The 16,171-nt window shown below is 32.9% G+C and overlaps 1 protein-coding gene and 1 long non-coding RNA gene across 3 annotated transcripts; one reads left to right on the top strand and one right to left on the bottom strand.

Moving 5' to 3' along the window:
- Positions 1 to 625: 625 nt before the first annotated feature.
- On the bottom strand, positions 626 to 6,033 carry LOC108202525 (uncharacterized). The gene is made up of 2 exons (XR_001803139.2): positions 5,718 to 6,033; positions 626 to 926 (listed from the first exon to the last, which is right to left on the bottom strand). It is a non-coding gene; the product is annotated as an uncharacterized LOC108202525 (long non-coding RNA).
- Positions 6,034 to 6,177: 144 nt separating this feature from the next.
- Positions 6,178 to 10,551, top strand: LOC108202523 (probable polygalacturonase). Of its 2 annotated transcripts, XM_017370964.2 has the most exons (7): positions 6,178 to 6,463; positions 6,685 to 6,752; positions 6,835 to 7,273; positions 8,124 to 8,244; positions 8,391 to 8,565; positions 9,072 to 9,142; positions 9,615 to 10,551. In XM_017370964.2, the coding sequence occupies exons 3-7, from the start codon at positions 6,932 to 6,934 to the stop codon at positions 10,253 to 10,255; spliced, it is 1,350 nt and encodes a 449-aa protein (XP_017226453.1). In that variant the 5' UTR covers positions 6,178 to 6,463; positions 6,685 to 6,752; positions 6,835 to 6,931; the 3' UTR covers positions 10,256 to 10,551. The 2 variants fall into 2 exon arrangements, with proteins under 2 accessions (XP_017226453.1, XP_063940025.1); XM_064083955.1 differs by lacking the exon at positions 6,685 to 6,752 and having other exon boundaries at positions 6,303 to 6,463.
- Positions 10,552 to 16,171: the final 5,620 nt, after the last annotated feature.

The following is a 16,171-nucleotide window of genomic DNA, read 5'->3' as shown; positions in this document are numbered from 1 at the left end:
TGCGCTTGCGATTTAAAAACATATTTTCTAGCACATCAATATTATCTTTAACATCTACAACGTACTGATCACCAATAACGTAACTCGAATATTTTGACTCTTACATACGTGCTTTTCATAACTTATATCTCATATCATACTGTTTAATAATAAAAAAATTATAGGTTAACTAGGTAAAAAAAAACAAAAAATCATACCCGTATGCGTAGCACGGGCCAAAATGCTAATAAACACGTTTATAAATTTTATAACTTAAAAACTCATAATAAGTAGTTTGACCGCGCCGATTACCCGTCAGATTTGGGGTTAATCAAAACAGAAAGTATAGGTTAAGTTGAGAAAAAAAAATCAAAGAATTAATACCCGTGTGCGTAGCAGGGGCAAAAAAAACTAATCTCTCTGAACAAGCTCTTAACTTCAAATTTAAAGTACTAAAACAAAAACTAGCATAATAGCCCGTGCCTTGCACGGGCATTTCTAGATTTCAACTTTTAAACATAGGAAATCGCCCTAAATTTTTTTGTTAAGCATATTTATGCTTGTAAAATAAATGAATGCATAAATATTTTTTAAAAACTTTGTCATTTGTTGGTAATCCATGCAAGGCCCGCACCACATACTACTCTAACAATGTAAAATTGCATGTACATTGCAGTATAGGATGTAATATTGCTTGTGGCATGCAGTTGTTGAAGGAGACCATTGTACACGGGTCCCTTTTTTTTTACAAAAAATATGTGGATTACAGAGTAGGATTTAATTTGCATCATTTCTCAGTAGTCTCTGTCTTTGAGCTACAGCTGAGGTAGAGATCATGGCATACACTTTCCTTCCTTGCTTTCATAACATGTGCCATTAACTACTTTGTCAACGGATGCGGCATAGAAGATCCAGAGCACTGAAGTGAGGGAGCTCACTCTTCATCCCTAGAAAAACAAAAACATTTAGTTAATATAAAGTGAAAGTACAACTTAAACCTCAAATCGCACATTATACCTCAAAATGCAAAATGCAATAACAAATATTATCATAACATCTCTTATTTCATTGCATGAGAAATTTATACATGTCTAATATAATATTATGACATGACCAAAAACATAACCATCCAAGGATACTCTACAACACTGTATAAGCAAATTATATTGAGACAAGCAAAAAGGGGACTAATAAACTAATTACATCCAGCAACCCACTATAATTTGTAAATTTAGCTTTGTAAAGGAAAGAAAATCTTGAAATTTGAAACTACAAGGCTGTACAATCAGGCACTTAAGATTCTACTAAACATTCTTGTTCCAGAATCATTAGCCGTGGAATCTTATAATACAGTCACAATTTTATCTTGGTATAACCTTAATGCAGTCATAATATAATACCGATACAACTTTGATACAGGGAAGAATTGCCTCTGTGTTGAATACTCACTACACAAATCGTAATTAGTATGGATCGAATGTTGAATGTATCACATTATAATATAGCTGATACAAGGTTATAATGTGTATATCTCCTGTCAAGTTCCCACACTTAATAAATTCAATTTGCTTACAGCGAGTGAATTAGAAGTACTCAAGGCTAAAACTCTGTATCATGCACACCACAGCACTTTTATGATCTTCGACTGATCTGCGTGCCAAGGGGAGAAATGGATGATTAGTATCGACACTCGATAATGTCAAAACCTTTGTAATAGGTTAGCGGTCATGAATTAGTGGTGCAACATCCTACAATGGTGTCACTGCCTGAACCTGCCATTCTGGAACAGAGAACTGTAGGCATCCATTTAACCAGCATATTTTAATCTCTCTCCCGACCTTAAGATTCTTAGCTCGAACAATATCATGTTCTTAGCTCTTTATTCATCAACATATCATGTTCTCGCTGCGTCAAATGCACAAGCATATAGATTTCAACATGTTGTCAAGGCAGAGTGAGAAATGGATGAGTGACATCAACATTAGACAAAGACATCACACAAAGTGAGGGCCTTTGCAATTGTCCACTCATCAAAACCTTGATTAGCAACATCATGATATCTCAATTTCCTCATAACTAATCTAGCAAGAATCTCGTAATACCTTACCAATAAACCTCAGCCCTAACGACACACTCATAAACACCATATCAGTCACGCAAAATCAAAAGAGAAAAACAATAAAACACAGCCTCAATACCTACAGAAGATTTTAACTTTTTAAGGACCAAAAGCTTAACCGAACACCAGATTCTAGCAGCACAACACATAAATTACAACATATAAAATAGCTAATGGCACATATCTTGTAACACTATTGACAAGATCAAATAAAAATACCTAAATAACTCTGGCCGGCCGTCAAAGATCCCTCTTCCACTGGCCCGCGAAACACACGACACGTCTACAAAAGCTTTATCCCTTGAACTTCTTTATCCTCATCACAATGAAATTCAAGCCCTTTCTCCACAACCTAAAATCCAACATACACAACCCCCTAAAATCCAACCTAAACAACTGAAGCTGAATTAAACTTAACCCACCTGAAGTATTCTATCGCAACACTCAGTCAAGGGATTCGTCGAAACTGCTACCATTTTATCTTAATGAAGCACAAGAAACGTTGTCTCGTAGATAAAAAGTCATGGCAATGCTGTAATTTCAAGTCTGGGAGGGGTTTTTATGTACTTTCGCATCTATTTTGTTGGCAAAACTTGCCCCTGGTTCTGCTTTAATATATATAAGTATACAAGTAGATAAGTAGATTATAGAGGTTACACGTTTAATGTCGCATGACCTGCCTAACTGAAACTATGCAGAAATTTGTGGTATGTACTTATAATAACATGATTTTCTGAAGGAATATCAAGAGGAAATAATAGTTAAGGCCACAGAGGAAACAAACCTCGTGTCACCGGAGCACATTAAGATATCTGAGTAGATTTCATGTGCCAATTTCCCTCTTTATCTACATATTCCAAACATAGTTATTGAATCAGTAACTTTGTGAGCTTAATCGTTGATTATTATTTTTAGCAATAATCAAAATTATAGACACATTTCTCTATAACATGTCATCTATCAGGAACATTTATGTTATAATACCACGTGGGAACATTTATGTTATAATAACATGCTGTTGTCTGATGCTATAAGAATATTTTTATTTTTTATGGTGCATTTTGTTATCTATGTACTAATTAATATCATTAAAATTAGTATTGGATATATTTAGTTCTTTGATAGTTTGATTAAACAGAACATCTCTATTTGTCGTTAAAGTTCAAACAAAATAAATGAAAGTTATTTGATTTGGTCTAGTTTTAATACATTTATTTTGAATATGAGACTTTTTTATATTTATTTATATAATCAATGAATATTTCATATTTAGTATTTAAACTAAGAGTAATTGACAGTTTGCACCCCACAACTTAGGTGGTTTTTGCGATTTGGTCATGATTTTATAATGTTGGCAGTATGCAACCCACAATTTATAATTCTTAAACAAAGTACAACCCATTCTCTAGCTTCCGTTAAAAGATAACGGTCAACGTCCATTAACCGGTTATCTCTAGTACCTTTTGTAATAAAACTACTCAGAAACATAAAAAACGAAACTGATAGAGGTAAGAAATAATTCCTAATTACTATGGGATATTGAAAGTAATAAGTACAGATTTTATAAGGATTTTGAGTGATTTATGAATAGCGATTTTTGCCTTATAAAGGTAGAGAATGCATAAATGAGTAAAAATAAAAAGTTCCATAATAATTTTTAGATAATTTATTCATAACCAGAACGGAAAAATAATGAATGGAAATCCAGTCAGATTTTTGAGATTTTGATCCGAGCAGTGATTATAAAATTGAGGATAAATCTAAGCTATTAGCAAATCAAGAAAAATAAACAGGATACAAAAAGAGCTGAGAGTTAGAATCCATATATAGTAAAAACTCTATAAATTAATTATGTCAGGACCAGAGAAATTTATTATATTAGAGCGTTTATTAATTTAAAGAGTTTCTATTGTAGAACTCTGAAGCTCAGATTCTTCTGAGGGATTCTTAGTTGAATTACTAAAGTAATTAATAAATCAGGTTTCACGCCCTTACTAATTGGGATTTTAATTTTCTGGGCCTTTTAATAATCCAATAATAAATAGGAATTATTTTCGATGTCTATCAATTTTATTTTTTCATTTTCTTAGCAGTTTTATTACAAAGAGTATTAGAGATAACTGGTCAATGGATATTGACCGTTATCTTGTAACGGAAGTTAGAGAATGGGTTGTACTTTGTTTAAGAATTATAAGTTGTGGGTTGCATACTGCCAACATTATAAAATCATGACCAAATCGCAAAAACCACCTAAGTTGTGGGGTGCAAATTGTCAATTACTCTTAAACTAATTGTAGAAATATGAAATGCTTCAAAGATGAGAGTCAGTGTTCCACTCTCCAAATCAAAAAATGAGATTCGAATAAGGAGAGTTTTGAAATATAGCACAAGATTCACTACTTGACGCTTATTATCTTACACCTTAGCGTTTTAGATTGATGGGTTCTGAATGCCTAAATATGTAACACACTAGAACTACAAACTTTTCTCCAAGAGTTCCAAAAACAGAATACAGATTAGGCCAGCCCCAGCTATATAAACCCACTGCATTCTTTAAGTAAAAATATACATGAAAGATGGCCAGGTTCTCACAAATCTCTTGCATCGTGTTAATCCCTGCTTATGCGATCAGGGCTGTCGATACAGTGGCTTAACCCGCACACAAGGAAAACTTACCCACTGGACCGGAAAATTACTCTCCTTCCAACACAACCTAAATCATTTACTGCGCCAAACAATTACTGAAATTGGCAAGCAGATGCTCTTTTATCGAAGTCTTCATTTATCAACAGAAAGCTTGCTGCCACAGGAGCTTTAAACCCCTTCCCAAAAATATTTTACAAACACAATCTGGTTAAATAATTCAAACAATTCTAGGGTACCTACAATTATAATGGGTGTCCCAAGCTAGAGCACAAGATGGAGCAGATGAGTCCACCTTGGTGGTTAGGAGCTAAGATTGTCATAAACCTGGTCACTCCCACTACATTTACACCTTTTTCTTTAGGTATCCTGCTTCTGGTGGCCACCCATTTTTTTCTTTTTCATTTTTCGCCTCAGCCTAAATTACACCAAAATAGTGAAACTAAGGTTTTCACAGGCAACTAAAGTCATACAGATTTATCTCTTGTCATGTCAGCTAGGTCCACGTGCGTTTCTCGCTCACTCTGAGATCTTATTAGTTCTATTATAGCTTACTATGACAACCCAAGTGCTAGCTTATCTCTTGTTGTCTTCATATGTTCCAGGTTCGATTCTCGCTCATTTCAAAATATTATTGTCTCATGTAAGTTCGGGTTTGATTCTCGCTCACCCCGAAATATGTTAGAACACACTCCTTTTCAACACAAAAACCTAACTATTCGAAATATTAAATTGTTTTTTAAATTAAAGAAACCAATTTTTGCAGACAACAGAGAATAACAAAGTAGCCTGGTGCAGCATACTTTGGAAAACAAATGGACAAATGACACACCCCACCCTGACTTTTATTATTTGTGTTTTACTCAGTTAGAAATCAAGTCATGGCATTAACCCTACCTAGAGCAACCGGTGTCTAACCCAAGCTAAGAGCACAAACATGGATATAAATAATTAATTAACGTGAAGCAGGCCATACCTTTGCTACACCCGAATCCTCCTTCCCAAATCACGAATTTGCCAACAACCACTCGATTTACAGTCCGCGAACAGCTGAGACCCACGGGACACAAGGCAGAACAGGAATTGAACTACAACCTTAGCAGTTGGCTATGTTTGGTGTTGAATCAGGTGAACCTCCATGACCCTTTCATTTCAGCCTCGCTATGTGATGGTAATCGAAATAAGGCGCAAAAACATGTGAGAAGCGATGGTATAGCTGTGATGGCAGAACTGTAATTTTCAATTTTATAAGGATATTTACGTCATTTCGCAACCAATTTCTTGGCATATTTTGCCCTTGGTTCGCCTTTTATATATAAGAGTAGATGAGATCTCCAATGAACTTTTAGAAACTCTTTAAAAATTTAATACATTCGTGCACAGATTTAAGACTATTATTATTTATTATTGATTTATTTAAGGGTCAGATCGGATGCTCTTGACAATTCTGGCCCTTGAAAAAAAAAAAGAGAAGAGAAAACAAAAGGAAAAGAAAGCTAATAACGAGGGGAAGAGACAGGAACAGGCTGGAGTGTCGGCTTACACGTCACGCCATTGCAAGCTTGGAACTATTTTCCTCCTCCATCACTTATTGAATCACACACACACACACACACACATTTTTATAAACTCATCTCCACTGCAACTCCACTCTCTGGACAATCACTTGTAGACAAATCTTTTCTTACCAAACTCGCCATTGGATCTCTTCAACTATCTCAGGTTCTAAGTCGATATTATATTCTAATAATGCATATGTTCATCACTTTAACTCATTAAATTTCTGTTTGGAGCTTTCCCTTTGGAACATCTTCATTTGCATTTGGTATATTTTGCTTTACTAGCCTCATTAAGACTACACAATCTTGTAAAAGTATGTTTTGAATTTTTCTTGTTTGTTTTTCACTAACCCCTTTTATTGTTTTTGCTTAACTCTGCTGCAGATTATAAAAAATTTGGTAGGGGTTGTTAACATTGTTCACTACATATATATATATAGTGGGTGATTCGGGTGAGAACATTTTGTTTTTAAGAACATCAAGAACAATTGTTTTTGAAAATTTTCAGTTTTTGAATGTTGTATTGTTTTGCAGGAGTTCTCGGATCTCGGTATTCTCACGCTAAAAACTGTTCTCCATAAAGCGCGATATATATATAGAGAGTTCGGGTTGTGTTGGGTTCGATTGCAGAATGTATAAATTGATGAAAACAACAGTGGCTGTACTGGCTGCTGCTCTATTCATGTTAATCGAGACAAGGGTAGTGAGCGGTGAAGTGGTAACATGTTCCGGAATGGTTCCAATGGTGTACCGGAATGATAAGATTTCGATTGCTGATTTTGGGGGTGTCGGTGATGGACAAACATTGAACACCAAAGCATTTCGTGAGGCCATTTATAGGATTCAGCATTTGAAGAGGAGAGGTGGAACACTTTTGTATATACCTTCTGGGGTGTATCTCACTGGGAGCTTTAATCTCACTAGTCACATGACTCTTTACTTGGCTAAAGGGGCTGTTATCAAGGCCACACAGGTAGCATCACCAGTTCTTCTTTCTTTTACTCTTTGCAAATCATATGGCTTGATGCAATTATTTGTATACGAGTATTTCGTTCATGTAAACAAATTTAGCTGTGTCGAGTAATTCATAGTAAATTTTTGTGACTATATACTTGCAATGACATTTAATATAAACGGTGAAGAGTATAGCGTTTGTGCCTATGGAAACATTGGTCAAATTTTGTAGTTAGGTGGGGCTTTTATCCATGTGCAGGGTATTTATAATATTAGCAACCATGACAGTTGAACAGCCATTAAGGGTAGTACTAGTATAGTGTGCCAGCCTGTTGAGATAAAACATAAAACGCACAGGATGATATGTTTCCTGCAGGAGCATGCTTAGTATATATATTTTATTATATTGTTTTGTAATAGAGTTGCACCATTTATTATTCAGTAAGCACTGTAGGCACCTGTCGTATCTTCTGTTTTATTAGAAGAATAGTACTGTATAGAAGGTTAGCAAATAGCACCGATACTTTTCGTTCAATATTCTTTAATGTAAAATAGTCGTCGTTGCCAGAATATTGGTTGATCCTCCATATAGAATAAAGCATTTTGTAAGCTTAGCATGTCTGATTGTCACCGGCTAATGCTCATTTTCACTGAGAACTTGTTAAATTAGTGCCGCAACCCCTCAGAAATTTGAATTAATAGATAGATAAAATAATAAAAAGAATAATTTTAAATACATTTGTTCGAAAGAACATTGTTTTTTATTTCATTCATGCAACCTTAGTTGTTGGTCATTTACTCATAATTTTTAGTTTCTCTTATTTTCCCAGTAATTCTTTAATTTATTCTCTTTTAACTTGATGCTGAAGGATACGAATGATTGGCCCTTGATTGCTCCCTTGCCTTCTTATGGAAGAGGTAGGGAGCGCCCTGGTGACAGATATGTAAGCTTTATTCATGGAGATGGCCTTCATGATGTAATTATTACTGGTCAGTACCAGTATCTTATATTTACTGATGGCACACACGCTACCTAGTGATCCACAATTTCAATCTCGAGTGAAAAAGGGACTGATTTGGAAGCTGGTATGCCTAATTTACGCCTCCCTTAAATAGTCCAATTATGTTTTTCTTAGGTGAGAACGGTACTATTGACGGACAAGGTGATGTCTGGTGGAACATGTGGAGGCAGAGAACCCTCCAGTTTACAAGACCAAATCTAATTGAGCTCATGAATTCCAGAAACATTATCATCTCCAATGTGATTTTCAAGAATTCCCCGTTTTGGAACATTCACCCTGTATACTGCAGGTACTAACTACTTACCTTTCAGTATATGTTATTATTAGTTCTAGACACAGAGAGTTCAGCTTTATGGATCAGTATTTATGTATGTTTTTTATACGTCAATTTCGAACCTGACTTGTATTTTGTTGCAATCACTTTCCTCTCAAAGAAATACAAATAAGAATATTTGTCATATTTCGTCCTTAGATCTGAATGCTTCTGTTCATGGTGTAAAATTAACTACCTAATTTCAACTACTATATGGCAAAACCAAATGGCAGATATCCTTGTACCTTAATTAGCAGGTGTCTCACATTCACTCGTATTTTGAGTTTGGTCCATATATTTGTAAAGTCAAACTGGACAGCCAACTATGGCAATGGCATATGAGACAGTTATGTAACCCCTGCAGTTCTGCATGTAGCTAAATGAGTACGTGTCTGACTGTCGGTGTCTGTAGTGTTATACATTCTTATTCTGAAGAAACCACTTCGAAACACGAACTAACACATATTTTTCTCCTGTTCCAGCAATGTTGTTATTAGATATGTCACCATATTGGCTCCAGCTGATTCTCCTAACACTGATGGGATCGATCCAGGTACATAACTTACATCTGTTGATATGAAATGCATATTATTTGTACATTTCTCTTCTCATAGATCATAGATGCAAGTATGCAACATCATAGGAAAACTCTGTCTTGTATATAAAAGCTCCCCAGGGCAGCAACTTTTAAGTCTGAACTCTAGCTTGATGTAAATCTGTCATTGCACCACACCTCTGTCAGTGTGGATGTTCCTCTGAGTTTAATGAAGTTAAAGAAACTTACAATTGCAAAGCATTGGCTTTCCTAGAATATTGGTCTTGGAGTACTCACCACACATCGTGTGTCCAGAGATATCTTGAAGTTGAGACTATAATATCATAACAAATGCTTTATAATTTTAAGTTCTTATTCTAAAATCAGAAGGGCAAATTCACAGTATTATTGTTATATTTCCATAGAAGGTTTTTATTTTGTTAAATATCAAGTTCTTTTTGTCATTATTGAATTTTCCCTTATAATGCAGATTCTAGCTCTCATGTTTGCATTGAGGACTCGTACATCTCTACAGGCGATGACCTTGTAGCTGTGAAAAGTGGCTGGGATGAGTATGGAATAGCTTATGGTCGTCCTAGCAAGTTCATCACTATTAGGAGGTTAACAGGATCTTCCCCATTTGCTGGAATAGCAGTTGGAAGTGAAACATCTGGTGGTGTAGAAAATGTTTTAGCCGAGCACGTAAGTCTCTTCAACATGGGAGTTGGCATACACTTGAAGACAAACATTGGTAGAGGAGGGGTCATAAGAAACATTACAGTATCCAGTGTTTATATGGAAAATGTACGCAAGGGAATAAAAATTGCAGGTGATGTTGGAGATCATCCTGACGAAAATTATAACCCAAATGCTCTCCCTGTTCTGAAGAATGTCGTAATCAACAATGTTTGGGGAGAAAAGGTTCTGCAGGCAGGTCTTATACAAGGTCTGAAAAATGCTCCATTTACTGGTATATGCCTTTCAAATATCCACCTTAATGGTGCCACTGGAACTAGAAATCTTCCGTGGAAGTGTTCTGATGTTAGTGGAACTGCTAGTCAAGTCAGCCCATTGCCCTGTTCTGAATTGACGAGCACTGATCAAGCTGGTGCCTGCTTTGTTCCTTTCTGAAATCATGCGACCTCAGGCTCCAAGTACGTCCAAGTAAGTTCAAAGCAAAATAAAAAAAAATTAACCGAGGGGCCAAAGAGATACTGAATCTATATTCACATTGGTGTAGCCTTTTGTTTGTCTGAAAATAGTGGAAAATTAACGTGGTTGCTTAGTTGATGTAGTGTTTGCCTGTATTTTGTTCAAGTATGTAAGCTACGTTGTCTATGTGTGTATACGAAGATTCTTATGCCAACCCACTGCACCAGTGATCACTTCTATTAATTTATTTATTGATGTGAAATTATATTTATTCATAGTGACTGGTCCTTGATACAGCCACAATTTCAATTCTACAGGCTTCTGGTTCTAGTTATGAGCTTCGAGCTTGTGCTAGGATATAGATCACATAAAACATTATTGCACTGCAAAATGTTTGCATTCTTCATTCTTAGTTGTCTATTTGCTTTAGAATTTTCATTTAATCTTATGTGCTGCATAATGACAATCTGAGATAAAGCTTTAGCTTAATATGAAATAGATCTGAAGATCATCTTCATTCTCTTTTATACAAGCTATACTGGTATTACATATTCTGGTATGTTATTTCTATGGAAGAAACGGTCTGTGCTTCAACATCTGGTATAGATGCTAGATGCAAATTATTTACGCAAGACAAAAACATAGGAAGAACATTGTGGGTGTTTGGGGAAAGAAGAATTCCGGCTTCTTGGCTTTGGAAGTACTTCTAATATCTTGCATGTCGTTTGGGTAAATAAGCCAACTAACTTATTTGAGGAGATTTTGTCCAGAAGCTGAAAGCCAACACTTGTAGCTTTTTTTTTTGGCTCTCGGCTCTTTTACTCTCTCTTCTGTTTGCAATCTATCTGTCGGCTGATCTTCCGTGTATCCTTTCATGTACAAACAGGTAAACTTTTATTTGTTTGGGCTATTTCAAGTTCGTGTAAAACATTCCATGTATTAATATAAGTTCTAATAACTAGCATAAGTTTCAAAATTTTCAAAATTTTCAAAATTTTCTAATAACTTATGCAAAAGACTGTAAGGTAGAATTCCATTTACTATAATTTTCAAAATTTTGATTATTTTATAATATCCAATTAAGGGTCGCGCTTAAGAGAGAACCATTCCTTAAGATAGAACCATGGAACCACTAAGGTTCTGCTGCAGAACCCTAAATTTTAAATAGATTTTTAGGATCCATCTCTAAATACATGTTTTTTTCATGTTTTTTCATCGTTGTGTGTGTTCAAAAATGATTTTAAAATATAATACATAGATATTAACATTTTTTGCATGTGAAGTTCTGCTACAGAACCCTAACTAATACAAAAATAAGGTAAGTGTCTACGGGTTCTCTCTCTGATGGTTTTCTCTTGAACATGATCCATCTATCAATTTTATTAGCCATCAAGTTTATTTGTTGGAAATCCCGGTATAAACCAGTTGTGTTATTTCTCTTAATATTATTTTTATGTAATGCACACATAAATAAGAGAACAAAACTCTGACTATGTTTCAATTATTATTTTCATCTGGATATTTTTTGTGCATATTGTGTCTGGTAAATGATAGAAATCAATCTCGACATGTCCTTCAAATATAAAACCATTACTTCAATATTTAGCAATAAAAATTATATCATTTAGTTGTTAAAATTTTCTTATATGTTAGAAAAGTAGTGTGACAAATATACTAATTTCTAAGATTGAGCAACAACTCACCAACTGAATCTCCTTCACCATTTTTAAAATTGAGCAACAACTCGCCACTGAATCCTCCTTCAGAATACATGGTCCCTATTTGAGAAATGCACTGCATGTTATTGACATTGCCGAAGGAAACTTTTTTCTAGGACAACCAAATAGATTAACATGGCTTAGAATTATATCAATTCCATGGTCATGCTATAAGTGAAAACCACATTTTCATAATCTTTACTCACCATAGCCTGGCTTCTAATATTGGAAAACAATACCTCGTCTATACTCTTGGCACCTTGAACTTGAAGTCTATTATGCACCATGTCCCAATTGGTATCCAGAACCTGTAGTAATTATTATGTTTAAGATAACATAAAATCCTTTGAATATGAAAAATCTAAAAACATAAACATTAGCTTACGATCTAAACCTTATTAGCTAAGACTTCAAAAAAGTTCACAAAAATATACTCTCTCTCTCCCAAAATAAGAGTCGCACTAACTTGGTACACGTAATTTGATGTGAAAAAAGTATTTCTATATTATTTTAAAATATCTTTTTTCTGAATAAAAATTTAACATATATATATATATATATATATATATATATATATGTATTCAGAAAAATAAAATTTGAAAATAATGTATAAAAATATATTTTTGCACATCAAATTACGCGCAACAAGTCAAAACAACTCTTATTTTGGGACAGCAAGAACATATATGAGAAAGTAAAAAATGTAGTCCACTCACAAAAGGTGATAAAGTGGGAAATGTGCGTGATCCAGATTTTGATCCAAATTACTTTTTGTATATTATATTACATAATTTTATATTAAACTATATAATACTAATTTAATGATTAATCATTATTAACTACTTACATTATATTTAATCAATCAATTAAATTATTAATCAATCAATTAATATTTAGTTAATAATAGTTTATAATTAATAAATAATAAAATTAATGTTTTGGTAAAAACTTAGAATAATAGGAAAGCAATTTCATTGAAATTAAAAAAAGAGTACATTATATGCATAAAATAGTAAGTACATAAAATGCATATAATAAAATTAAAATACCTGGAAATGACTAGAAAACAGTACGATAAATATAAATTTTGATTTAGTCGAACATATTATTTCTGTTTCCTTCGATATAATCAAAATATTGTCCGTAGCTATTCATATCATTTTGAGATCCTTGAGTTTCATCTTCATTTCTTTGATTTTGAGATACTTTGATCGATGTTAAAAAAATAATTAAATTAATTAATTAAATATGATATAAGTAGTTAATAATGAATAAAAATTAAAAATAAGATTATATAGTTTAATATAAAATTTATGTAATATAATATACAAAAAGTAATTTGGATCAGAATTTGGATCACGCTGCTGAAGTTGGTCAGAAATTTAGATCAGTTGGTGATCCAAATTTGGATTTTTGGATCACAACGGCCGGAGATGGCCTGATGTTCCTAATATGTTTTGTCAACTTTGATGTTGTTGCGATGTTAAAGTTTTACCCTTAGTAGCCTTTAACCAGTGCGACGCACGGGCGGGTATATTATTTGTAATTTTGTATTCTTGGTTTTTTTTACGATAATAATTTTTAATATTAGAGTTAGAAAGAGTTATGTAATGGTTCGTGTTTATATTGAATAGAACACGTTAAAATTAAAAAGAGTTATCTGAAGGTTCTTGTTAAAAAAAACATATTCAAAATTGTATATTTATAATTTTATTTATAACATCATTATAATTTTTTAATGAAATATTATATGATAATATATTGTTATGAGTGTTATTAGTATTTGAAACTGTTTAACAATATAATACTAATGGACTCCACATTTGTAGACTTGTAGTAGCAAAAGGAGAGTACCAAACCAAAAAATATAACTAAAACCTTAGACTACAAATTATACTTATGTTTGGCTTATTATAGTATAGTATAGATATCGTGTCAAAATTTTTTTTCTCTTCGTGATATGCTTTATAGTTTGTAATTTCTTAAATATTAGTTAGCAGGCACCTATGTCATGGAAACATATAATACAAGTTTGAGCAGTAATGGAAAGCTGCAGAGGTATTGCCACATAAAACAATACATATTAGATAGCAGGCCTAATTTATTAATCTACTAATTTTTTTTTGAAAAATTGCGAGATATCAATAATTTGAATAAACATCACACATAAGACTCTCCAACACAATATATGGAGGAGAAAAGAAATCGTGAAAACAATAAGCCTCACAAGGTACTCTAGCTAGAATATGAGCAAATTTATTGGCTTGTTTTCTAACAAACGAGACCGAAAACCCGGTATGATCACTAAGTTAGCTTCGACACTCCTGAATCATGTGCCCCACCTCCAAATAATTTGCCCTATTGTCTCTTATTGCATGAATTGTGAGCCAAGAATCACTTTCTATAGTCACCTGTGAAATGCCAATCTGCACGACCCAGTTTAAAGCTTCATCTTAGCCCATCTTAAATATAATATAAAATATTGGATCCTAGTGGCTTAAGATAATAATAGCTATTCTCACCTCCAACAATATTCCTTATATTCATTCCTTATATACTATTTTATTATTAAAAGTTACCATTATTGCAATAGGTGAAGAGAGAGAACATGTTTGTATTCAAAATTTATTATAAAATAAGATTTAGGAGAGGAGAGAGTTTACCTAAAGATAATGCATGACTAGTGGATCTTAGTGATTTAGGGAATCACTAAGATACTGTTGGAGTGGATTATTTTCCCATATTGCTTATATTTTGGTTTAAGACTCCAAATAGGGAAGCTGCTGGAGTTGCTCTTATACAACCGAGTCACTCTTTGATTCTAAACATCATGGGGGACACATTTACAAGAAAAAAACTGAACTTATATGCTTGATTACCACTTCTCTTTTAGATTCTATACATTTTTCACTCATTTATTACCCTCATCTACAAAATTTAACAAATGCATTATACAAGGAATATTAAATGCTAATAGTTAGTTAATCTATACAATTTTTTTTATGTAAACTAATTTTGAAACATTTAATCAAATTATAATTTTAATTATAAAACTAATTAAGCACTTGTAATTCTCATTTTATTATGAAATAAAAATTAGTTCCATGTGACGTGATAATGTTCAGACTTAAGTAATAATTAATTAAATTCTTTAAACACCGTTTTACAAGGCAAATTTTGATTTGACTTGGTGATTATATCGAGTAATGAGTACTCAGGTTAACAAAGAAGTACTCGAAAATAATATGATGTCTTTATTGATTGATTTTGGAGATTAAATTATGAATACACACATATATGTGCGTGTATATATATATGTGTGTGTGTGGATTAGATGTTATAATTTTATATCAATTTTATGAGTCTTAGATAATTATTTAATTATGCTTAATCTTTTCAATTTTTACATCTTTTTTCATTTATTAAATTTCTTAATGTCTAATTCAGTTGACTAGAGTTTGTATCGAGTTTTATTTAAGTGAAACTCAAATCGAGTTACATCAAAATAAAATAAAATTAGCTAGGAAAAAAATTTGAGTGTAAGTACTCAACTAAATTACGTATAAGTTAAATCGATCGAGTATTAAACAACTGACTATTAAATAAATAATCACATAATTTTTTTTAAAAATAAATTCAACTTGTTAAATACCGATAAACTTTCATAATAAGAGCAAATGATCGATCAATGATCATAGACGAAGAGAGAAAGAGAGATAATAATTATTACATGTATCTGAACTTTGATTGACCAGTATAATTAAACTTTTATACATGCATGTCCTTAAATTCCCGTATCATTATGGATGATCCTTTGAATTCGATTGTATCACTGTGGATGATCGTAATTTGTGAACATATTAAATCAATTTCAACTATTCACATATTTTATATCATATATTGGAATATATAATTCGCGTTTAAAATTTTTGCTTCTTATAGACATAATCTATTATAATTCGATTGAATAGCACATTAGACTACACTGATTATAAAAACCTCTCATATGCGAATCATATTGTGCTAGTCTGAATAAATAAAAATAGATTTACTATCCTCGCACGGCTTCTGCGATTGTGCCTTGCACGGCTTCTACGATGGTATCTCAGATTCAGTCCGACGCCGCAGTGCAACATTACATGAATAATAATACAATAAAAGAATTAAATTATTTTAT

Source organism: Daucus carota, chromosome 9 (assembly GCF_001625215.2).
Source record: "Daucus carota subsp. sativus chromosome 9, DH1 v3.0, whole genome shotgun sequence".
Classification (NCBI taxonomy): Eukaryota; Viridiplantae; Streptophyta; class Magnoliopsida; order Apiales; family Apiaceae; genus Daucus; species Daucus carota.
Note: the sequence above shows the minus strand (reverse complement) of the source record. Positions and strands in the feature narration are given on the sequence as shown.